At 38.0% G+C, this 27,045-nt stretch overlaps 1 protein-coding gene across 1 annotated transcript in view; it reads right to left on the bottom strand.

The window, feature by feature from the left end:
• The window catches only part of LOC124556456 (protein purity of essence), a 443,522-nt gene that overhangs the window by 386,820 nt on the left and 29,657 nt on the right, over nt 1-27,045 (bottom strand). Inside the window, exons 3-4 of the mRNA XM_047130407.1 lie at nt 18,899-19,144; nt 5,715-5,917 (exon numbers count right to left, since the gene is read on the bottom strand). Coding sequence (XP_046986363.1) covers nt 5,715-5,917; nt 18,899-19,144 — 449 coding nt within the window. The remainder of the gene's footprint in view (nt 1-5,714; nt 5,918-18,898; nt 19,145-27,045) is intronic.

A 27,045-nucleotide genomic window follows, 5' to 3' on the forward strand; every position in this document is an offset into this window, starting at 1 on the left:
TGGCTGTTTAGCTCAATTACACTGATGAAGACTCCGAATCTCCACTGGAACACTAAGTCATGTAAGTACTCTATTATCACAAATTCACAATATGCTGAAAAATTAAAAAGAAAAAAGTACCTTCGCATCAAATCAACAGGTTCTCTTTTTTCCAATTACATGAAAGATGTAACTGGCATCTTGATTTAAAGCAAGCATCCAAAAAGAGGGCAAAATAGTTTTGCAGGTGCTAGAATAAATAAGTCTTTATATGCAGATGAGCAGAGACAGTTGAAAAAGGGACACAGTTTTTAAGAAGAATGAAACATCAGATTTAGATCGGCAGTAGTTATACAGATTAAATTTAATCTATATTATACTGTAAATTAATGATGGCAAAGTGACAGTGTGCTACGAGTACAGCAGGGTGTATACGATCCGGGATAACCGGGAGATCCGGAAAAACCCGGGAATTTTTTCACCCGGGAGAAAATCGGGAAAAATCCCGGAATTTTTTAGAATTCCAGGAATTTTTCGTTGTTTTAGTTTTCAGTTAAATTTTTGTAATTTTGACTGGAAAGAACCGTTACTCTAACAAAGGATATTATTGTACCCCGCAACTGCAGAATAATACTGCAGCATTAAAACATGAACGAGAGAAAAAAAAAAACAAAAATAAAACTTGAATTGCAAAGGAAATGCACCATATGCACTTCGTGAATTATATTCTGACGTATTATAAAAATGATCATTATTACCAAAACAGTCTCGCTTTTTTGTGTGTTACAATTGCTGAAATATAAGAAAGGCCTATTTTGTTTTCTCCAGCACACAGTGACAAATTAGACTTAATCGGATCGAGAAATCATACCAGTCTTGGGTACTATTGTATTAACAGCTTTTTCAGTATTAGACAACATTTCTATTTTTCATGTAACAAAACGTTTGATGAACTAGGTAATAGTCCTTTCGCAGAAAGGAAAGCACGCCATGTAAAGCTGTAGCAAGATTAGAGAGAAAAATCGCTAGGACCCAAGGATTTAAGAACTGTGTACTGTCTTGCCTGTCCCTTGTCTTTACTGGTTTTAGTTGTCCTATATTTAATTTTGTGTCACACAGAAGAGCAAGTTATTAGGTAATAGGCAATAAAGAGTCCAGTTTTTCTGAAGAGTTCTTGTTCTCCTGGTTACAAATAATCCTATCCAGTATTAATTGCGAGGGTTAAAAAAAAAATAAAATAAAATAAAATAATAGGGGGGGGGCAGGATGTCAAATGTCAAAATGGCCAACTGGAAGCAGGAGAGGTGCCACAGCACATTTTAATTTGCACTGTCCTGAAATAGTTTGATGGCATACATTACAAAATACACACGTTTTTTCCTTGAAGATCTTTTATGTATCAGATTCTTCAGAAAGATGTGCGCTACAAAATGAACTATTGGCTAGTTTCAACTGTTCACCGCATTTCAGGTGCACGTTTTCATCTTCTGGCACATATGGCATTATGCCATAATAAAGAACCAAACATGAGATAATACAGTACTGGTACTCCAAGAAAATTTACATCCCGAAAACCACACTGAAAAGCTTCATATCTAGTCGAGGCCTACGTCACTGAGAATCTGGACATACGAATGTGCACTGTAAGGCGAACTATGCATTTTAGTATGGTTCACGAAATTCTGACACTCTTGGAGTATCCTCTGGTGTCTTGTTTCTTTTATGACAGAATGTAAGATCTTTTAATGTTTTACACGTACAAACATATGGGCTTCCTGCATCGTCGTAGCTGTGGAAGCCTGGTGACACCTGTTATCTGGAGCTCTCTGGCAGCTGCTGAAACAAACTTATTTCTAACAGGCCGCAGGAAAATATTGCAAATTTTTGTTTGAAAAGCATTACTTTCAAAGTAAATTTCCTTTTACGCAAAGTGAACTATGTGCGAGAATGTACGATGGATTTCTTAAATCACATAGTGTTTGGTCTCTTAAAAATCAGCTCTTTGATGACGAGCCACTTAAAAGAATTTCGAGCCCAGGAGACCAGAGATTTATGTCGGTATTAAAAATTTTGCTGGCGTATTTATGTGAGGTATCTTAAAGTATAACATGTGCTAAACAGATCAACATTATAAGTGAAAGCTTAGCTTCTCTTGTAGCCTATTAATCTTCGAGACAAATATTATATGCGAAAGCTTTGCTTTTCTTGTAGCAACCCTATGTATATTAATTTAAACCATTAACTTTTCCTGTTGGTGGAATTCGAATTTATACTTCCGTAATACGAAAATATGCAGCGTACATGTTGCTGCACATCAAAGATATTTCCAAAACGTGTTTTTTTTCCCCCAAGTACCGTTTTCTAAAGTGCTGGGAAATTCTACGTTGCTTTATAAAACCATATCCTATCAAAGGATAAGTTTTGCATTTCCGAGGGAAGTATACTGTCACTTAACATGGCAAAAGCATATTTTCACCCGGGAGATCCAGTAAAAATCCAGGAATTCTTTCTCCTTGTCTACGTATACACCCCGGTGCAGTCAGCGTGCTACGAGTGCAGACAAACAAAACTGCGAGTCAACAATTAATTGTTATGAGTACAGGTGATGACATAGGTTTCATTCCAGGTGCACTCCCCATATGACTCAAAAAGAAAAATTTCATATCATCCAGAAATTGACATCAAAAATTTTCAAAACTATGTAGCATCACAGCTTATTCTAGTATTAGCTCCAAAAAATAACCTTTTTGATAATACTCCACATCACAATAATCAGGAGAATAAACCATCATCGTCCAGTTACTTAAAATGTGAAATACAGTTCTGGCTGTGTAATAAAAACACACATCATGAGTCAGATCAATACAAACATTTGTCATTAGATTTAAACTGTAATACTGCAAGAAATAATATTTGTAGTCTACATTTATCAGGGTCATTATGCTTTTAGCTGGGGTTGGGGGGAAGAGGAAAAAAAAGGAAATGATGGCTGATGCTTTTGCCGCCACAGAAAACATCGCATGGAAGGTAGCTCTATAGATACTGACACTAAAGCTTCATGAGCACTAATGTGAGATAGATACTGTAAGTCTCGTTTCTGTTCGAAATGGGCATTAAATTCGGTGAGAAAAATAGCAGGGCTCCACATATTTCTGACCTTTACAGTGCTGAATGAGCTGTGCAGTATTTCCACTACGAATCAGACTATCATGGTACACTGCACTAGACAAAGATAGGCAGTATCCAATCAGACATGCAAAGCTACTGGTAGGGTGGGGTCAATATGCATACATTCAGCTGCCTTCATTGGGTGCAATGGCCATCTCTTAATGACAGAAATTCATGAAGATGGTTGCTGATCAGCCTCATATCTGGTTTTTCACAGGATATCATATCATTTTCTCCACATTCATTTGAATATCTTCACAATGTGGGAGAGAAGCCAGATTGGGCTGTAGTTGGTACATTCACCAGTCACCTTTACCCTTAAAAATTGCTACTGTGATACAATATGACAAATCGGTAGGTACAGGACCATGATGGAGCTAAAAAACTCTGCCAGCCAGTTTGTCACTTTGTTGTTAAGTCCCTGAATTTTCCACATGTCTGGAGGAAGGTGGTCGTCGTCCTGGAGCCTTTCCATTTCAACATTAAAACCTCATTGGATGACGAGTCGTTTTCACTTTCACTCTTACTACACACACTATCACTTGTTTCCACACTATTTTCCTCGAAGTCACAGCCCGTAACTGATTCCCCAGGAGGAATGTCTAGTTTGCGGCAGCAGGAACAACAAAGCTTATTTGGAGGATAATGAACTTCTTTGAGCATTTCTTCAAAACTGGAAGTCCATATATCTGTGTTGCTTCGCTGGTCCTACTCGATAGCAGGCAATTTTTGTAAGACATGATCTGGATCAATTGGAATTAGCCTATGGTGTGAAATCCACTCTTGATGTTTTCAACAGAATTTGCTGAAATCTTAGTCAGTGTCTGTTCCAAGATAAATGGAAAAACATCCTTGGAAATGGCCCCACGAGTGTACTACCTCCATTCAGTGAATATGACTCGCCATGCTGCTTTCATTGGTCTGAACAAGCTTAAATCCAATGGTTAAAGGAGGTGGATGCTAGTAGAGAGAAAGAGAAAGAATGAAATATTGTTCCGCTCACACTCTTCGATGAAACATAAAGCTATGTGACAGGATAAACTGACCTGATCATCACTGTTGGCACATTATGCTTCTTCAAATAGGGCAATGTGATTCTAAGGAATGTGTCTTTAAATACCAGAAGATCAAACCATACACACTTATTCCTATTGAAACGGGCTCCTTGTGGGCCACCTTCTTGCACCATGTCCCACAAATGCTCAGATTTATAAAAGACATGTGAAGGAAACTGTTCACCATTGGCACTTGCTGCTCTCATTATCAAAACACTAAATTTTGATGAATCCATCACTTTTTCGGCTTCCTTACTTCCTCATTTTGTAATTATGTGCTGCCTGTCCAGATCATCTGACACATTGGTTTTGTCATAGTTGATTAAGATGCTACGTGGGAGATTTTCCAGCATTTGCTGGATGTTGGAGAAATGCATCTCAATTGTCTATTGTCACTTCCACATGAGCTCTTTTAATATTTTCACTTAAGCAAATGGAGAGATGATCTGAATGCCAATTGAGGAATAAATGAGCTCATTCTCCTCCTGGTAAACAGTTAAGAATTTTTTCTCTTTTTGGTCAGATTTATGAAGGTAGCCTTTCACTAAATATCTAATACCCAATTTAGGGAAAGGGAGTCCCCAATGTGCAGCCCTGAAGATGTCTTGCTTCAACATTTCTTCTTCTTCCCATTTGGTACTGGTTGGCCTCCCAAGTTTTTTGAATGTATTTCCCGTACTTTATCTTGTAGGATCAATATGGGTATACCGTATAAATAACACACTTTTCTAGACAATAATTTATGACCATGAATATCATGAACAGCTTTATCTAAAAGTTCCGAGTCATAATTACACTGTACTTTAGCACCTTTTCTGCTTTTGTGTGTTCTCGGCATTGTCTGAAATCACCCTAGGCAGTACATAGTTTTGTAAAAACCACTGCTATTTATAACGTTAAATGAAAAACTCAACAAACTTGTACAGGAATCGTGTCAATGCCACAGGCTACTGAGCTCATTGAAAACTGCAGTCATAATACTTTAGTGCTAGTCACAACAATTGAAAGTTTTCACTTGATGATACTGCATAGCTTTCAACAATGGGGCAGTTCATCAAATACATTTGCATTTACTTAAGTAAACAATTAACCCAAAATAAAAGTCACAGAATGCAACAAATACAATCTCGTGCTTAAAATAACTTGTGCACAGAAGTGAAAATGAGTGGAAATTCAGTGTTATGCAGCAGGAAAGATCAAGTAAACCATACTGTCCAAAATCCACCTGGTGTCCAAAATCACCTCACTTGATGGAACACCATTTATGTTCCACAAGTGACACTTGGAAAACTTATATTTTTTTTAAGTTAGCAAACACTACCGATGCCTAACAGGTAAAAATGACAGCCAACATAGCAGTCACATTTGGAAATCAGGGAACATGTAACAGCATCTGGTGCTCAAGAATACCAATCATCACCATCACCACCACCACCACCACCACCACCACCACCACCACCACCACATTCTGGACATATTTAGACAGAACTGTTGCTTTAAATACTGACATACCTGTAAATTTGCTGTGGTATCAGGTGGTGGTGCATCTGCCAAGCCACCAGCAGAGCCTCCCGGAGATGTTTTAGTATCTGCACTGGGGGACTCTATACGATCCTCCATTGTATCGAACTGTGGGGTAGTGAGCTGCTCCAAAATCAGTCTTGATTTATCGAGTCTGGTTAATGCAAAACCTCCACTATTAGAATCAGGAACAGCTGCAAAAGAGTACACAGAATATGTATAAAAGTAAAAACCAATAATAACCACCATCCAAATTACACACTATTTGGAAATATTATGAGTAATACCACAGCTGAATCAAAATGTAACAGCACTATTCCACCAAAAATAGTAAGTACAGGGGAATAAACTTTCTGCTTCTGAAATATCATGATCAGAGTGCTATAGGACTTTTCTGTCATCTATACATATTATAAATTAAATTCCTCACCACATCTGTCTATCTCTCCGTGAAGGCTAATCTCAGAACTATAACACGCAGTCAAATGAAAACTGAATACCCACCACAATGGGACCATGGAATAGTTCCATACAACAGTAATCACAATATGTGTTAAAACATTTGCCCCGCTGCAAGACTAGATCAATTCCCATTTTGTTGAATGCGATCGGCCACTGACGGATCCACAACTGCATCCATTCCCGCATTTCCTCATCCAACAAACTGGCGTCCATATACATATTTCTTAAGCTGCCAAAGAAGTTAAAATCACACAGTGAAAGATTAGGGCTGGATGGAAAATGTTGCATTGTTTCCCAACCAAACTGCTGAAGCATAGCCTTCATCTGATTGGCAGTATGGGGTGGGCATTACTGCACAACAGGATGATTCCGTCCAACAACATTCCTGGGTATTTTGACTTTATGGCATGTTGCAGTTTCTGCATTGTGTCTTCATAGCATCTTTTTCACAAATTTCCTCATTCACTTTCTCAATGAAACCATCACTGACACAGAATCCTACCCACTCTGTGCTTTGTCACTAAAATTGGTTCATCCATCATTTAATTCTATCACCTACTTTTTCACCATTCCACCTGTCATTAAGTTTTCACCATCAATCTTTAAAAGTTGACAGTAAATTTCAATTGGCTAAACATTCTTTGCATTCAAACACCATATTACAGAATGCACTTCAAAATCGGTCTACTCAGATATTTTCTTAAGCATTTTGAACAATCATGAACAAATGTAAACACTAAACAATCTGGTTGTAATGGCGTCAGTGGAAAGACAATGAACCAGAGAGACGAGTGCAAATGTGCGGAACTGCGACAATAGTACAGTGGTGGCAGTAGAATAAAAAGGTCTTACTTTATGGAGACACCAATTTTGATACAAAATGTATTGATTTGCTATTTCATTGTTTTCAATAAATCATTTAGACACCACCAAACAATTTCAATTAATATTTGGTGACACTTTTTAAATTTTAGAAATAAAAGAATGAAACAGATAAGGGAAATGATTAAATGTTACAATAACAGCAAATTAACTGGAAAAGTTTGCCTCCATACTAAATGATTTTATACTCAATAAAACAAAAATTAACTCCATCATTGCTGGGCCCGAAGTCTGGGGCCTCGTCTCATAAGTGATGAGGGAAGAGGGGGGAGGAATAACACTTCATGAACAAATCTGGGTCCACTCAGCTCTGGATGGTAGCACCCGGTAAGGGTCTCTGCCTAGGGTTACTAGGTGAAATCTGGTCAACTGTCTCAAAGGCGGAAGAGGAAATTCAAGATTCCCAGTGGCGCAGAGAGAGAGAGAGAGAGAGAGAGAGAGAGAGAGAGAGAACAGAAGAACTACCTCCAGGACTCTCAATCTTTGTTGTATTTTCTTGTGATCCTCAGGCTACTCCCAAAATAACTTTCATCAATCGTGAAAGTGTGTGATGTAAACTATTTTACCCCAGGTGGACAATCCAATTACGTCAGTAGACATTCAGATTCTGGGGAGTCTGCAACATTGCACAAAGACACGTCCAAATTTCAACATTAACAATCAACGTACTCAGCAACTTCTAATGTAAACTCATTGTTGAAGATTGGAAAACTAAAACATCTTACAGGTACACTAAAGAACCACAACATACTCATAGCAGATATTCAAGAAATGCAGTACATGGATACAAATACCTTTGACTCTAAAAGTTTTCAGATATACAAAGTGAAATTGGGACCGAGAGTGATGAAAATTATACCATATCTTGGAACAGCCTTCATAATCGACAAAAAATCTTAATCAATAGTTGACTGATTCCCCATTAGAAAGACAAGTCTTACATTCACAAGCACAAACAAAATCTTCACAATCATCAATGTCCATGCCCCTATAAATGAAGATAACTTAGAAAAACAAGGAAAAGTTGAAGCCTTTTGGAATCAACTGTATGTCATTATTCAGAAAATTCTGGATAAAAACATTATCACTCTTCTTGGAGACTTATGTACAGATCGATACATAAAAAAATATAAGACAATTGTTGGAGAATATCCTGCCCACAAAAGAACAAACAGAAATGGTACCAGGCTAACAGAACTTTGCCAAGCGCACCACCTAATTCTTAAATTTACATCTTTCAAAAAACTATCACGAAAACAAAAGACATGAACATCCCCAAATCCCAGCCTAGGGGAATTTCAACTTGGTCGTGTGGCAATTAAGAAAATTTCTCACAATCATGAATGTTAGGATACTCAGGGGTGCAAACTTGGATTCAGACCACTACCTCTCTAAAAATAAGTTCAAAATCATCTCAAACGAGAAATGCAACGTGAAATAAATCAAGGGTTGAAAGAACAGCACTGAAAAATATTAAAATCAGATGAATTCACAAAAGCAACAGAATTGATTCAGGGCCAAAGTTGGAAGGATATCAAGAAAAACCTTACTACTACTACTACTACTACTACAACTACTATGGGCGAACGGATAGCACCCAACATAAAAAGCTAAATACACACCTGGTTGTCACTAGAATGCACTGATGCTCTCATTGAAATATGAAAACAGGCATGGCAAAATTGACAATCACAGAAAACAGAAGAAATTAGATTAAATTTCATTATAGTTAGACAACTGATACATAATAGTATAAAAAGGATTAAGACGACTCATGAAAACAAAACTCTTCTCCAAATTGATGAAGAATTTACTAAAAACAACACAAGAAGCTTTAACGCAGTGTTCAAACAAAGGTTATCAAGATAAAAAGCTCACACCCTCCAATTTCGAGATGTAAATAGGACCATCGCTCGCTACAACACGGAAATCTGCAAGATAAAAGCAGGCTACTTTGACAAGCTCCTGAACTGAGAACCGGTCTTTGAAAATTTTGAATCCATCGCAAATAACAGTGAGAAGCCAGATTCAGAACCACCAATGACTGAGGAACTACTAAAGGTAACTTTAGACTTGAAAAAAACAACAAAGCGCCTGGAGAAAAGCAAATAGTGGCCGAACTACGGAAAAAAGCTGACAAAACTGTAATTGCATCCCTTCAATGTGTTTTTGATCAAATCTGGAAAGAAGAAGAGATCTCAGCAGAATGGAGAATAACTCTCATCCGCCCTATCCACCCCAACAATTACAGAAGAATATCACTGCTGTATACAACATACAAGATTCTTCTAAAGTCCTTTTGTACAGAGCACAGCCCCAATTGGGCCCACAAATTGGGGAATATCAGGGAGGTTTTAGAAAGGGCAAGTCATGTGCGGAACAAATACTACACCTCAAAAACGTTATGACATACCAAAAATAAAGGGCAAAGACCTATGTAATCTCCTTCACTGATTTAGAAAAAAGCACATGATTCGATTGACAGAGAATCTCTGTCAGGAGTCCTGGAAGAAATGAGTTTGGATAGCAAATCAATTAATATCATAGAAGTGACCCTTACAAATACATTTTTGAAAGTTAAATTCATTGGTGAACTTTCAGAACCCTTCGAAATATAAATGAGGGTGTGACAGGGAGATGGGCTCTGACCACTGCTGTTCAACTGTGCACTTGAGAAAGTAATCAGAGAATGTAACACAAATATAAAGCGTGGTATAAGATTGGGTTGCAAAAAGAAGAACATTGCCTTTGCAAATGATATGGCCTTGTTTGCTGAAACAATGGAAGAAGCACAGGAGTAAATCTTTGAAGTAAAGAAACAAGCAGCTAAAATAGGTCTTCACATCTCCTTCGAAAAAACTAAGACCATGACAAACATCAATAACTCACATAAACACCTCAAAGTTCAAGAACAAAAGGGTGAAATAGAAAAAGAATTTAAATATCTCAGAGAATGAATTAGTCGGAATTCTGGGGAAAGCACAGTAATGGAATCCAGAAAAAATAGACTTGAACTGGCCTTCCAACTAACGGAAGATAGGTATAACAAAAAAATCCCTTTCATGGGGGTTTAAAATTACACTTCACAAGACAGTAATTAACCCAGAAGCACTGTATGCAGTGGAAACACTAAACATGAACATCAAAGGTCAAATAGAGAAACTTGAGATAACAGAAAGAAACATTTTAAGGAAAATCATAGAACCAAAACTCCAAGATAAGATAATATACATCAAAAACGAAACTCTCTACAAGAAAATCTAAAAATTTTCAGATACAATGCAAAAAAGAAGGATAAATTTTTATGGGCATCTTCTCAGAATGAACCCTTAACATATTAATTACACAAATCTGACTTTTTCCTCAACTGCAAAACAAAACCCAACTGGTTTAGAGAAGCTGAGAAAGACCTAGTAGAATAAAGATTTCACAAAAATCACTAATCGATTGAACAGCTAAATTAATTACTTAAGGTGAAAATATAAAGTTCCAAGACAAATCTGCACAAAAACCCAAACACATCATCTTGGTTCATTTCATTAAGGAGTGCCGTGGTCCCATGGTTAGTGTGAGCAGCTGCGGAACGAGAGGTCCTTGGTTCAAGTCTTCCCTCGAGTGAAAAGTTTACTTATTTTATTTTCGCAAAGTTATGATCTGTCCGTTCGTTCATTGACATCTCCGTTCAATGTAATAAGTTTAGTGTCTGTGTTTTGCGACTGCTCCGCAAAACCGTGCGATTAGTAGACGAAAGGACGTGCCTCTCCAATGGAAACCGAAAACATTTGATTGCAAGGTCATAGGTCAACTGATTCCTCCACAGGGAAACACGTCTGATATATTCTATATGACACTTGTGACGGCATGTGTGTCACATGACAGGACTATGTTGTCGACCCACCTAGCTTGTACACTTGGCGAATGGGTAAAAAGATTCTTCTACCTTGCCTGATTTAGGCTTTCTTGTGGATGTGATAATCACTCCCAAAAAAGTGATGAAAACATAAGAGTTTGTCGCATAAACTGCAACAAATGAATGCAACAGTTTCACAGACACACAGTTTTCCCTGTGCTCTGTCAAAACATAGGTTTTTAACATTTTCAAATTTTTCCGTGTGTAGACCATCAAATCCTGCATATGTCCCAGCAAATCTGAACATGTCCTGGAATTTTGGAGAGCGAAGCTGATTATGCCTGAACTTTGATAATTGACACACGATCATGTAAACAATACTGCTCTGTGTACCTTTGCAGCTTCGCAAAATCATAGAATCTTTTCACAAAGTATTTCACTTGCCGAAAACCAAACACATCTAATGGTAACACAAGAGGTGTACAACCTGGAGGAATGGTAATCACGTCTACTCCCACACTAAAATTGTACAGTGCCTGATCCTTCTGTCCTGTAGTCGACTGACGTCATGTGTTTCGACGTTTGTTTAGGTGTAGCGCCCCCATACTAGGGCGCAGTTACCTCGCATCGGATGGATCGACAGACAGATAATAATTGTCTGAAAATAAAAAATTAAACTTTTCAGTCAAGGGAAGACTTTAACCAAAGACCTCTCGTTCCGCAGCTGCTCACGCTAACCACGGGACCGCGGCGGTCCTGAGCTCACACTATCCTTTATGTTGCCTATTTTGCGCATGGACTACTCACTTTGTATATTTTGCTTATTTTTTTCATAGTTCCACACAACTACTTCCTGTTTTCTCGATTGATCTGTGTTCAGTTTTTCAAGGCCTATCCACTGTGCCAACTTATAACTAAATCTGAGGGAGGTGCGATGGGGAGGTTCCCTTGTGAGTTGTAATAACATGTCACATTCTCACTTTACTTATGTCCTCCATTCACTTTCTGTCTCTCTGAAAACACAATGAAATAATAATTTTTCAATGCACTGTTAATTAAGTCAGAAATCTATAGTAATAAAACTAAAGAAAATTCCGGAAAATTTGATTCATGAGCCTATCCTCTAGGTTATAGTTTCAGTTGATGCTATAGATGAATACATTACAATACTTAACTCGGTTTCACAATGACAGAATGCTTATTGTGTGTTTAAGGTAAAAATTTATACCGCCGAAAAAAGTGAAGTTATCAATTTGAAATTATAGCAGTATGGTTCTATCATCCTTAGAATTTGATACACTAAGAATGAAAAAGATCGCTTTATATTTAACAGTACTTCTTCAAATCCACAGAGTACATGTAACATACTGCACACAGCATTAAGCAAGTACAACGGCTCGCTCGGCCCAGTGGCCAGTGTCAGCTGTGCAAGTGTGAAAACCGAAACCTGCTCTCCTCCCGGCTCCATTGCAAGCTACAACAAGATAACAAGACAGCATAATAAACTATCCCTTGCTTGAGGGTCTGATGACCTCGCTATTTAGTCCCTTAACCACCAACAAACCTAACTTCCTTCACCAGGCTTGCCCTATGTGAGTTATGTAAGACATTACACCTTAATCTTTCTTCTCATTTTTGTAGATGAAGCAAAGAAAAAAGTGAGCCAAATTTAAAAGACCACAAAATCTCCAAGATTGGCAATGTTTTACTGAAGCACAAAATTTAGTGCGGACTTCAATGCGAGATACTTTTAATGGCTTCCCCAATGAAGCTGCCTTGACACTCAATATAGTCATTCAGGAGTCGTCTTCTGTGTTAAATCGCACTGATCAAATTTGTACCAAAAGGAACAAACCTGCAAGTTTGATCAGTTCTCGTGTAGTTGATGAAAAGCATTGTTGAGTATTTTGAGAAAGGTTGAGCTTTGTGAGTGATTTATTTTAGGAGATTTCACGTGTGAACAATTCAAGTGGTACATAAACTCTGTCTGACACATTGCATGCAAATTACAAGACATTCTTTCAAGCACTTCCATACAAGAAGACTTCTGAACAACTGATTGTGTTAACTTGCAAAGAGTCATGGGTCAGAGACAGTTAAGAACATTTAAAATATTGGGTCGGACTAAATCCCTTCTGCCTGCTTTTGGGCGTGAACTTGTTACAAAGACAGTAACATTGCATAATTAGTGTCCGGGTATTAAATACGGATTTTATAGACATTTTCCTTGTTTTAGAAATAATAAACCACCTAAAAGGAAATTTCAGACATTTTTTCACACGAGTCATGCAAGAATCCCGAACACTTGATTGTTTAACTAACTTTCAGCTACTGCCCATGGACTGGAGTTGTGTGGCTTGTGTGTGGTAGGTATTTAGTCGAGTTTTTGTCAACACTGCATTTGTCAGCTAAACCAGTATCTACATCGCAGAGTGAAGGGACAGACAACCTGAAAACTACCTCGGTTGGTGGACTGATCGTTTAAAGGATAGCGAGATAACAACCCGCCCCGCCGCACACTCACTGATGAATCTCCACAAACCAATGTACAGACCCCTTCTGATGCTCTCTAGGGCCAAGTATGGTTCTGAGGTTCTGAAAGAAACCGCAGTAACCTTGAGAAGAGTTAGGGAATGATCATCGCTGAATTGTGTTTGTTGGATAGCAACACAGATCGCAGACCAAGAGGAAATTAGTTTTTGTAGTTCTGGCAGATGACAGTAACATCCATTGCAGATCCACTGGATCATCAAACTGACAGTGTTCGGGTTCTACATCTACATCCATACTCCGCAAGCCACCTGAAGGTGTGTGGCCTGAAGAGGCCTGGCAGGTCACACCCCAACTTCAGTGTTTGTCACATGTGGGAATGGAACAATGTCAATGAACATCCTCCTCCTCCCCCTCTTTCACAACTTTTAGCAGCAGAGATTCTTGTGAGGGCTTATCTGCTGTGAGTGCATGGACAGAAGAAGAGCAGGAAGCCCTGTGACCCCACAAGCTGTGGCTCCTCCTTCAGCCAATGGCTAGTGTGGATTTCTAATCTGTGTGAATCTGAAGAGAGGATTCCCAAAAAGAGAGCCTTGTCATCAATATACAGGACGAGGATGCTGCCTCTCCGACTGGATGCATGGAATGATTCCCACACATGATGCCACAGGAACCATGAGAGGAAGGTCTATTGCCCATATGGTCAATTCTATTTGCACAACAACTGGACATCAATGATGAGGGAGTAAATACACCAGCTAATGCCAACTCTGATTTGGTCAATATCATCAATACAAAATTTTAAAAAATCATATTTTCTCCAAGCTTCAAAATATGAGAGGTGACCCGTGACCATCAACTTCTGGATTTTGGGTTCCCTCTGTACGTTAGAAGGCTTTAAGGATCACGTGGGTTGGTTGTTGACACAGTTGCTACAGACAGGTGGTAGCGCACATGGTGAACTTTTGTCAAGTGAACGAGCACAGCCTCCACAAATCAGTTAGTATGCACCCCGGGCACACATGACTGAAGTGCTGGCATTAAATACACCTCTACAGGGGTAGGAAATATGGTTTCACATTGCAGCAGTAACACATGGTTTAGGTCTTTTCTGGAAACCAATCTCCCTAAGAAGTGAGGATGAATTCACTGATGTTTGCCTTGTTATCTGGCGGGTCTCAACAAGTGGATCCTTCACCTGTCCACATGTTTGTGTTCATCCGTCTGCAGTGTTATTTCCTGGTGAAAAATTAATCCCTGAACCATGCTGAGGTTCTTACGGAATGCAATGGTAACAGATATGTCAGTAAGTTGTTTTCAAGAGTAACACCTGGGACTTGGCACGATTTACCCTCTTAATCAAAATGGGATTACTTCATAAATTGCAGAGGGAAGAGATTTTGCCAAACACATCTCCCATATTCTCCACAAAAAATATTGGGTTAGTAGAGGGAAAGGACCCTCCAAATGTTCAGGTGCAAACCAGGAGCTGAGGGGAATAACTGTCTGCAAGTCACTTTGTTTTGTTTTTCTGCCATGTTGTAGCCAAAGGGGGAAGGTTTCTAGAGTTGTAGCAATTGACACTGAATTGTGGTCAGTCTGAAGAGACTGTCAGGGCTTCACTGCCACCATCTGATAAGTTTAGTCATTTCACAATACCAAATATCTGCCTGCTCCGAATAAAGTGTCTCCCCATGGGTGCCACCCAGGCAGAGCAAAGGCAAGCTAGTGCAGTGGCCAGTGCCCAGGGTCCTAATGCCTCTACAAAAACAGACATCTACTCCGCAGCATGCACGGTTAAGTGACAGCTCAGGCATGAATAGTGCTACCTGTGGGGTCAGCAGACTACTACCATAAGGTTATCTGATGACCCCACACACAGGCTTTACACCTCACTGTGTACTGAACAACCTTTCTCACAGGGCCTAAAAAAAAAAAAAAAAAAAAAAAAAAAAAAAAAAAAAAAAAAAAAAAAAAAAAAAAAATAATTATATATATATATATATATATATATATATATATATACACACACACTGAAACGATGCAGCACAAAACCAGATAAGGGGACTGAACATAAGTTAACCAAAATATGTGGTGTAAAATAAGGGAACAAAGAGGGAGGAGGGATAAGGCAGAATTGACGTCTCACAAATGAGGTAGGTTGTCAGCAGGGAATGTGTCCAAGAGAATAATGTGGAGAAATGATGTGGTCAGAGTGTAAAATTACAGCACAAGAATGGAAGAAGTACTAAATGGCTTGGGGACCCATCTCACTACACACACACACACACACACACTCACAAAAATACTTCCGAGTCCCTAGACGGCAGGAAATTAGGCATTTCCCTTCCCGACCAAACAAGCTGTCCCAGCATTTACCCTGATCAATTTAAGGAAATCTAAATCTTTATTGCCAAATGGGAATTTGAGTCGAACTTCTCCTGCATAGAAGTCAACTGTGCTAGCAATCTAGTTTGCTTCCACAAAAGTCGATGAAAAAATGGAGTTGCTGCCTCAATTTCACTGTGTGTTGCACTTATGGAATGGCCAAAAGCTGCTGTAGCAACAGTGTAATGAAACTGCCCAGAACTTGGTATCTGCCCTAAGATATTTTTCTGTGAAGTATCAGCACACCCAAACTTTAATAGGTGAATATGTGCAAATTTGGAACGTGTTGCACAAGAATGTGGACAGATGTATCCTCAATATCCAGATCATTAAAGATGGACAATAGCTCTTAATGTTACTTCACATTATGTGTGCAAAATAAAATTGAGGTCTATTTACATTATGTAACACTTATGGTGGTGACTGGGGTTATGTTCTTTAATTCCTCTCTAATGAGGCATTTGTGTGGTAGATGTGTGTCTTGTAATATCACATCATGGAGAAGGGAACTCTGAAACTATTACATGCAACTTGTACACCAGGATATTTAAATTCTGGAAATAATTATGTGGATTTGTCTGCTACCATAAGTACCAGTCCTTCAGAAGTAAAGATAATACTTAGAATCTATTTTTAGCCATAGGTTTGTGTTTGTTCGTTATTTCACATTTGGGCCATTCCATACCGAGTGGTTTAATTTCAGAAAAAGTTCCTGAAATTGTGTGTTAACATTTGCACATGTTCCCAGTGAGCATTGGTAAAGTTTTACTATCACTAATTGAATTCTTTCAGATATATAGTCATTTGTTTGACTCAATAGCACAGCTATCGACAGTGCACCTGCAAGTAGAGAAATAATATTTCTGGCAATATTATCTCGAAAGAAACAAAACTAGGCCATCTTGTACAACTTTTAAGCTCTCTTATGTAAAATAACAAAGAAAAAAGGATTACCTGACCATTTTTGATGTGAATAATTTGAAGCAAGGTTGGTCAAAAAAATATACATGAAAAAATGTGAAATTTACCTCTTTATATTTCCAAAAGAAATTGCGGGATAAACTTGAAACTCTGCACATATAAACTTACCAAAACAAAATCTTAGAATAAAAAAATTAATTCTCCTACTGCTTTCCAATAGCTCCCACACTGAGGGCAATGTTGACAGTTTTTCTAAAAGTAGCTATTTTCGACGCAAAAAAAGAGGTCTTCTACAAACTCTTTTAAACCATTTTCAGTAGAAAGATCATGGTCTAAAAAACCTAAAAACTGTACTTTGTTCATAAAAAACACGATGATTGGTCAGTAGCAGTAGTTCTCATACATTAGGGTTGTTCCGCTCTTGGAAGTAGATTCAACTTATGTATTAGATATCTTACTACTATGTCACTGAAAATAAAACTTTAAGACCTTCTAATGTATTAACAGCCATCAATGTTTTTGTTAATCTAGGGTGTATACGTGGATGAGGAGGAAAAAAAGAGTTCCTGGATTTTTCCCTGATTTCCTGGTTAGAAATACACTGTTTCCCAGATCAAAATACACTTTTTCCATGCTAAACTGTAAAACTTATCAATCCTTTGACTGGTTATGGTTTTATACAATGACATAGAATGCACTTTAGAAAATGAAACTCAGGGGGAAAAAAAAAACACGTTTTGGAAAGATGTCTTGTGTGCAGCAACACGTACACTGCATATTTTTGTATTATGAAAGCATAAATTCAAATTCCACCAAACACCCCATGTTACTTTCTGAAGCATTGAAATCAAGATTGCGATGCACTTTGAAGTAAGTCAGTGATAGCTCCTGTCATGTGATCTTGCCAGCCGATTGCAGTGGATATTCAGAGTATAGAACACGTGAAGTAGTGAGTCAATAGCAACATCACTGTCAAGTAGCATGAACACACAAATAAGAAAAGTTAATGGTTTAAATTAATATACATAGTGTTGCTATAAGAAAAGAAAAGCTTTCACATATAATATTAGTCTCTGAGATTAAGAAGCTTCAAGAGAAGCTAAGCTTTCACATATAATTTCGATTTTTTTTTTTTTTTGCGCGTGGTACACTTTAAGGTACATCACACAAATGTGCCAGTAAAATCTTTAACAATGGCAAAAAAGTCTGATCTTCTGGGCTCAAAATTATTCTAAATAGTCGTCCTCAAAAAGTTGATTTTTAAATTAGACTCAAATGCTCTGATTTAAGAAATTCATTGTACATTCTTGCACACAGTTTACCTTGCGTAAAAGGAAATTTGCTTTGAAAGTAATGCTTTTCAAACAACAATTTGCAATATTTTCCTGTGGGCTGTTAGAAATAAGTTTGTTTCAGCAGCTGCCAGAGAGCTCCAGATAACAGGTGTCACCAGGCTTCCACAGCTACGACGATGCAGGAAGCCCATATGTTTGTACGTGTAAAACATTAAAAGATCTTAAATTATGTCATAAAAGAAACAAGACATTGGAAGATATTCAAAGATCATCAGAATTTTGTGAACCATACTAAAATGCATAATTCAGCTTAAAATGTACATTTGTACGTCCAGATTCGGATGTAGATTTTCTGGGAGTAATAGTAGTGTATTATCTCATGTTTGGTTCTTTATTATGGCATAGTGCCATAGTGCTAGAAGATAAAAACTTGCACCTGAAATGCAGAAAACAGTAGAAACCAACCAATAGTGAGGAATTAAATACTTCATTTCAAATAAATTGACTGCCTCAGCGGGAAAGATTAATAAAAGCCAAATTACTTTGGCAAAACGACAAAAATTACTTCATTTTTCTGCAAGGCAATTTATGCTCGACTGTCAGAAAGGTGGAAATAAAATAAAATCTGAAACTAATAACATATTTCATCCTTCGGTAATTATACAAATGGATTTTAATTCACTCGATAGTTCCCAGCCACAGAAATCTGTTTTGTTTTCATTTGACATGAGAGCAATAAACTACAAAGGTCGTAAATTATGGCGTCACAAAAAGGTCCAAAAAACCAATGCACACAAACTCGCACATCCACCCCCCCCCCCCCCCCCCCACAAACACACACAAATATATATATATATATATATTAAAACTGTGGTAAAATTACTTACTCAAATGTTTCACAGTTGCCTCGGGCACCTTTGATGATGACAAAATAGCAGTAATGCCTTCACTCTCTTCAGCACAATTTGCTGGAAATTCTAAAGTGCACATAGTCCGTATTGTCTGTAGTACTCTTTTCGAAGGCAATGTGAGTGTGACAGATGGATTGTCAATTTGTTTTCGCAGGTATTGCACCAAATACTGGATTAACACGAGCGTAGAGCGGAACACATAATTTGTTTGAGAAACTGCTCCTGTAAATAGGAAAGGAAAGTACTTTTACAAAGTTCTGTTTTAAGCTGAAGTACATCTTACATATCACCTAAATTACTTCTAAACATTAATCAATAAAACTGCAAAAAATTACATTTCCCCCATTAAGCTTTTCAACACACACAGGGAATACACACTATACGTGTCTGCTAAGAATTATGCTTACAATGACTTTTTATACTTGAAAAAAAACTTCATGTGACCATTACCCATCATCTTTCATGCGATTCCATTGCCAGCCTCATACTGTTTCCTCACTAACTTTAAAACTAGGAAGTACGTGTACACACACACACACACACACACACACACACACACACACACACACACACACACACACAGAGAGAGAGAGAGAGAGAGAGAGAGAGAGAGAGAGAGAGAGAGAGAATTTATTAGCTTAAAAGTTTTTGAACAATTTCCTTTTTCATCCCGAAACCATACGACTTCTGTCCTTCACTAGTGTCTCCCATTTTCTATCAATTTCTTTCCTGTGATTCCTTCCTCGTCTTTCCTTACGCATATAAAGAGTCCCCCACTTACAAACTCAAATGGTGCCCCAAAACTTTCATGATTCCCCGTTGCAATAGTCACACCCAGATGAAATGCACCGTCCGATTTTGCCTACCCTGACAACCACCACAATAGCCCATTTAAGACCATTATGGTGACCACAGAGGAATATTTTTAAGGCAAACCAAATAGCTGCATAGTTAACACTATGACACTTTTACTTTTGAAAATTATGATAGAGCAAGTGGCAGGAAGTTATAGTTTACCAGTACTCTCATGTGCAAAGTGGATCCATGTTTGTTAGTTTTACTCAGCCCCCTGTGAATGTGCACAATTAAGTTCACTACTTAAGATCACAATAGTTCATCATTCTTTTGTACTTTTCCTGTGATAGCTTCAGACATTCTGCTCAGAGAAGCACAGAGAAATAACGAAAACAATTCTAATGATTAGGTTAGCAGCTGTAAGCATTATCAGCAACTGATTATGTTAACTGCCACCCGAGTTAGTGGAGGAAAATAAAAAACAGTGAAGAGACCAGAAGGTGTCACAATGCTTGTATTCTGATTGTTTGTTGGTATGTTAGCTACTAGCTGTCAATGACTGTTATTATAGTCCAGGTACAGTATGAAGTTCTACACACCACTAGAAGTCACACTTACAGTTCAAGCCTTGAAAGGAGAAATACATTTTGCTTACTGAAATACAGCCAGTTTTTGACAATTACAGCCAACTATACTCCAAGTTTGTAAAACAGTAAATATATTAGGAAATGCTTAAATTTCATGTTGAAACTAAGTTATTTGATCACGAAGAGTAATAAAAGATGTCTAGCCTGTAGGATTATCCTGCTGTTTCAAACAAGAGAAGACTGTTCCCATCAGTTGTCATGTTTCCACAAAGGATAGTATTCACATATTGCGCTGATGCCACCATCATCACCACTGTCCCCATTCCAAGTAGTTCCATATTATTTGATGGGTTGGCAAATGAGGCTCCTCCAGCAATTACAGTTCAACTACTCTGCCTCTTTGAAACTGTCCACATATGTCCTTTCTGCTCAATGTCAGATATCACCCTACACTTGTACCTGAAACTGTCTCCGAGTTTTAAATCATATGTTACTCTCGATAGCTGGTAGTATCCATGAGTCACGTATGTCAATACCATCTCAGATGCTATGAGGTTTTTTGTCTTGAACTCTTTACAGCTTGAGCTTGTTTTTCAATTATCATGGGTGATATGAATGCCCAAGTGGGGACTGCAAGAGGTGGGTATGAGAATATTCTAGACCAACATGGATGGTGGTCCAGGGAACCCTAAAGATAATACACTCCATTACTTCAGTACGAAAAAGAACTTTGTGGTAGGGAACTCTGTTTCAAAATTAAAAAAGCCATAAGATCATTAAACCTAAAGACATTAGTTGCCAGTTGGCATTGATTTGTACCAATGGGGCTAGCTGAAAATTTTTTGACAGACTGGGATTTGAACATTCGAACATGTCCAAAAGAACAGACACCACATATATCTTATAGACGTATTCTGATAGAGAAACGGAAGCAAAATAGACTGTTGGATGGTAAAGTCACCTCTAGTGTTTCCTTGGAAAGAGATCACAGACTCCTCATTGGCCACTTCATGTTCAATAAGCTAAAATAAGTAAGAAGGACACAGATGGAAAAAAAAAATCAGGACATGGAAACTGAAGCCCAGTGATAAAGTGGTAACGTTCCAAGACAATGTCAAGACTATTTCCAAGGTCAAACACAAAAACAGCCAAAGAGGAATGGAAAGATCTGAAAGGAAATCTTGTTCCAATAACCTGGAAGGTCTGTGGGTGAACCAGTGGCACAAGAAAATGGAAGGAAACTCGATGGTGGAATGACAGAACTAGAACTGTGGTCCTGAATAAGAACAACATGTTTAGAAAACACTTTAGAGACAAGACTGATAATAATAAGGAACAATCCAGAATCAATAAGAATCAAGCAAGGCTAGTTGTTCCAGAGGAACAAGAGAAGTGGCCAACACAAAGAATGATGAACTGAGAGAGATAGTTAACGGAAATAAGAAAATGATATATGGGATGATGAAAACTAGAACATTCCAAATATCTAACAGGCAATAATGGAAATTTCATTGTGGATGTTATATGATTAAAGAAACTTTGAAGTCTTACTTTGATGAGATGTTAAATGTAAATTATACACAGTGTACACAAGAAGACAGTGTTGTGTTACATCCAGCTGACTCACGCAATGGGACAGACATAACTTGCAATGATGTTGAATATACATCTACATCTATATGCTGCAAACCACTGAAGTGCATGGCACAGAATACCTCCCACTATACCAGTTATTAGGTTTTCTTCCCATTCCATTCACATATGCAGCACAGGAAGAATGATTGTTTAAATGCCTCTCTGCATGCTGTCATTAATCTAATCTTGCCCTCACAATTCATATGTGAGTGATACATAGGGGGTTGTACTGTATTCCTCAAGTCATCATTTAAGGCTGGTTCTCGAAACTTTGTAAGTAGGCTTTCCAGGGACAGTTTATGTTTATCTCAAGAGTCTGTCATGTCAATTCTTTCCACATCTCAGTAACATACTCCCGTGGGTCAAACGAACTTGTGACCATTCATGCCGCCATTCTCTGTATACATTCAAAATCACCTTTTAGTCCTATTTGGTATGGTTCCCTTGATCAATAAACTCAAGTCAGCTACCGGCTTTACTCACGACTGAGCCTATGAGACCCTTACATTTCATATTCCTACAAAGTGTTACACTCAGGTATTTGCACGAGTTGGCTAATTCCAACTGTGACTTTCTGATATTATATAGGACACTATGCTCTTTCATTTTGTGAAATGCACAATTTTACATTTCTTAACAGTTAAAGCAAGCTGCCAACCTTTGAATCACTTTGAAATCTTATCAAGAGCTGACTGAATATTTATGCAGCTTCTTTTAGACAGTGCTTCATTACAGATGGCTGCATCGTCTGCAAATAGTCTGAGGTTACTATTAATATTGTCTGCTAGGTTATTAATATACAACATTAACAGCAAGTGCCCCAACAAACTTCCCTGGGGCACATCCAAAATTACTTTTACATCCAATGACGACTCTCCTTATAAAATGATATGCGCTGCAATCTCCCTACTAAAAAATCCTCAATCCGGTCATAAATTTTGCTTAATACCCTGTCTTACTTTTGAAAATATGTGTGAATGTTGTACTGAGTCAAATGCTTTCCAGACATCAAGAATTACGGATCTATCTGACTGCACTGATCCAACGCTGAAAAGTATGTCATGTGAGAAGAGTGTAAGTTTTGTTTCACATGATCATTGTTTTTGGAATCCATGCCGGTTGGCATGGAGGAGGTCATTCTGTTCGAAATATATCATCATCACTATGTTTATGTTCCGAATATGTTCTAAGATTCCATAACGAACAATGTGAAGGATACTGGATGGTAGTTTTGTGGATCACTTCGACTACCCTTCTTGTAAACAGTAATGACCTGTGCTTTTTTACTACTGTGGAGCACAGGTTTTTGTTTGTATATAATCTGGTAGGGATTTCATCAGGCCCTGGAGCTTTGTTCCGTTTTAACAGCTTCAACTGTTCCTCAACACAACGAAGCCTAACAATTATTTCACTCATATTTCAGTGGTATGATGATTAAATTTGGGGGATTCTCATATGTTTTGCTTCATAAAGGCACATTTGAAAATGGAGTTAAGCATTTCTGCTTTTGCTTTGCAACCCTAATTTTCAGTTCCTGTCTCATCCATGAGTATCTGGATACTAACTTTGGTGCCGCTAACAGCCTTTACATATGCTACGAATTTGTTACGGTTTTGTGGTAGATTGTTCAACAATACTTTACTAGGGTATTCACTGAAGGTGATATGCACTGCTCTCTTGACAGCTAAACACATTTTATTTGGCATCTCCCTACTTATAGCCCTATGCTCTGTATCACACCTACTATGCAATAGTCTTTTTTTCTTCACAAACTTCTTTACAGTGACTTTATACCAAGGAGAGCCCCCCCCCTCCCCATTATGAACTGTTCTACTGCAAATTGTGAGCTTTGTTGAAACTCTGTCCGCAACGCTGGTCTTCTCAACCTTCTCTGCCAGACACTGGGATGATCCAAATATGACGTCACAGCCCAGACAACAGCCATCATTTGTTCCAACATGAACCATAATCTGCAGTTGCCAGCATTTGTTTCCTCAACGGCTGCCATGATAGCCTCTTCAATATGTTAAATTAGGCTCCCAGCCATACACAGAGAGTGCACCTGGTGTTCCTTCCTGCCATTTCACTAAGGGATACCAGTATTCGCCGTATGTTTGAACAGCCAACAATTAATAGGCCCCTACCCTTTCTGCATTTGTCTCCTCATGACACACGAAAAAGGAGGTTTCCCCAAAACGTGAAGTAAGTATCAATGGCACAGTATCAATTTCAGTGAAAGACAGAACCTCGAACTTGTCAGTTAGGAGGATCGGTTAATACTCTGAGCAATCCCTGGTCCCTGTCTTCCCTGTACAGGATGTACAGATCTATAATTTGACAAGCCACTCACAGTCAAGCGGTCAAGGAATGGAGAAATGATCAAATCCATGGAAGTTGTGGGAAAACAATCGATCTACTCTTTTGTAAGGTATGGAAAGGAGGGAAGATACCTGCTGATTGGAAAATGAACATCACAATCCCAAATGTGAAGAGAGGATATAGATAGAAATGCTGTAATTTGAGGTATCATCTCAACATTTCCAGTGGTTTAACTTAATGAAAGAATTATAGAGCATATGATCAGAACCCTCACGGAAGAAAAACTCCTGGAACAAGAGTATAGATTCACAAGGTGTATATGCAGACAAAGAAAATAAATTCCCCAATTTCCCAGTTAAAAATACATTTTTGTCGGGTGAAAATACACTACACCCTTGGTGAACATACATTTTTTTCCATGTTAAGTGATAGTATACTTTTCATTGGAGCAATAAAACTTATAAATCCTCTGAATGATAAAAGTTTTACATACTAGCATATAACTTCCCAGCACTTTAGGAAATGAAACCCACCAAAAAACACCGCATCTTGGAAAGACTTCTGATGTGTGACAACATGTACACTGCATATTTTCATATTATGTATAAATACAAATTCCACCAAATACAGCACGGTAGCTTCCATAGCACTGAAATTGAGATTGCATTGTGTGAAGCACTTTTGTTAGTCAATCATAGCTTATGTCACACGCTCTCGCCAGCTAATGACAGCAGATATTCAGAGCACAGGACATGTGTAGTAGTCAGCCAATAGCAACATCACAGATAAAAAGCATGGACACACAAATATGCAAAGCTTATGGTTTAAATTAATATACATACAGTATTGCTACAAGGAAAGCTAAGCTTTCACATGCAAAAATTTTTTGCCCTTTTTTTTTTTTTTTTTTTAAAAAAAAAATTTCACTGCTGTGCACTGAACAGTTTGTGGTTACCTGGCTGAATACATACTCCATTGAGCACTCCAATCTTTCAAGAGAACAGCCAATTATGTGTGACATTGCTCAAGAACTCACCTTACACTGTTCTGAACGATAATTACACTTTCTGACACCATTATTGCATAATTTGTAATCTACGAAAGAACTAAAATAAATATGAAAGACCAATCTCAAAGCCTGGTCTTTTTTAGCTTGTGTTACCCTTCAAGATACATCAAACACAAATGAGGCGGTAAAATTTTAAATAATGGCATGAATGGCTGCTCTTCTGGACCTGAAAATTATTCTATGTGACTTGCCCCCAAAGCGTTAAGTTTTGAATGAGGGTCAAACACACTGATTGTTCTCACACGTAACATAATTCGTTTCCTGTAAAAGGAAACTTACTTCGAAAGTACAACACTTCTCAAACCATTATTCACAATATTATCCCAAGCTCTTAGAAGCGCCAACAGTTGTGATGCCATGTTCATAGAATGCAATTTATTGTTGAGAAGTATTGCACAGTCTTCGTCCTAAAGCCTTTAATACATTTTGCTGTTGGAAGACGCTTGTGTGTGCACTGTGTTCTATTGTTGAACATGGAACATTTTCTTTGCAACTACTCTTTCATTTTGGCATTCTTCTCTCATTTATGTTTTACTGCTGCAGTATTATTCTGCAGTAGCAGGCTAAAGTAAAAATCTTTGTTAGACTATCAGTTCTTACCTGTCAAAATTATAAAAATTTAATTGAAAACTAAAACAACAAAAAATTCCCACTTTTTCCTGGATGCAAAAATTACAGGGTTTTTCCTGAATTTCTCAGTTGTCCAAGGCTATGTACACCATGGATTCGGAAAGGGAAGATCAACAACTAATTTAATATTTGCTCACTGCCAATTAATGTAAAAATACTACGAACACAACTGAGGGCTGTGGTTAACCTTTCTGGATATAATGAAAGCTGATACTACCAAGAATGAGGGAACACACACACACACACACACACACACACACACACAAATTGCTCAAAATAATTAGGGGACCATGTGCGTCAATGTCTGATATGTTAAATATACAATGAAGTGCCAAAGAAACTGGTATAGGCACGCATATTCAAGTACAGAGATATCTAAACAGGCACAATACGGTGCTGTGGTCAGCAACATCTATATAAGACAACAAGAGTCTGGCGCAGTTGTTAGATCAGTTACTGCTGCTACAGTGGCAGGTTATCCAGATTTAAGTGAGTTTGAATGTGGTGTTATAGGTGGCACACGAGCGATGGGACACAGCATCTCCGGGGTAGTGATGAAGAGTGGATTTCCAATACAACCATTTCATGAGTGTACCGTGAACATCAGGAATCTGGTAAAATATCAAATCTCTGACATTGCTGCAGCCAGAAAAACATCCTGGAAGAATGAAACCAACAATGACTGAAGAGAATCGTCCAGTGTGACAGAAGTATGACCCTACCATAAATTGCTGCAGATTTCAATGCTGGGTCATCTACAACCATTCAACGAAACATTATCAATATGGGTTTTCGGAGACTACTGTTTTCATCTGCTGCTGCTTGTGCTTCACAGTTGAAAGCTGGTGTCAACTCTAATACAGAATATTGATTTTTAACAGCACAGACAAATACAGACATTACTGTATTTTACAGACTATAAAAAACACTTTTTTCTCAGAAAAATTGCCTCCAAAATTCAGATGCGTCATACTCAAAATTAATATAAAGATGTCCAGTGTTTGATTAAAAATTCCTGCCAGTCTTAAAAATGGCCTATATTTGATGATACGGGAAACCTCTCTCTATCTGGCAATACTGGATTCAAC

Source organism: Schistocerca americana, chromosome X (assembly GCF_021461395.2).
Source record: "Schistocerca americana isolate TAMUIC-IGC-003095 chromosome X, iqSchAmer2.1, whole genome shotgun sequence".
Lineage (NCBI taxonomy): Eukaryota > Metazoa > Arthropoda > Insecta > Orthoptera > Acrididae > Schistocerca > Schistocerca americana.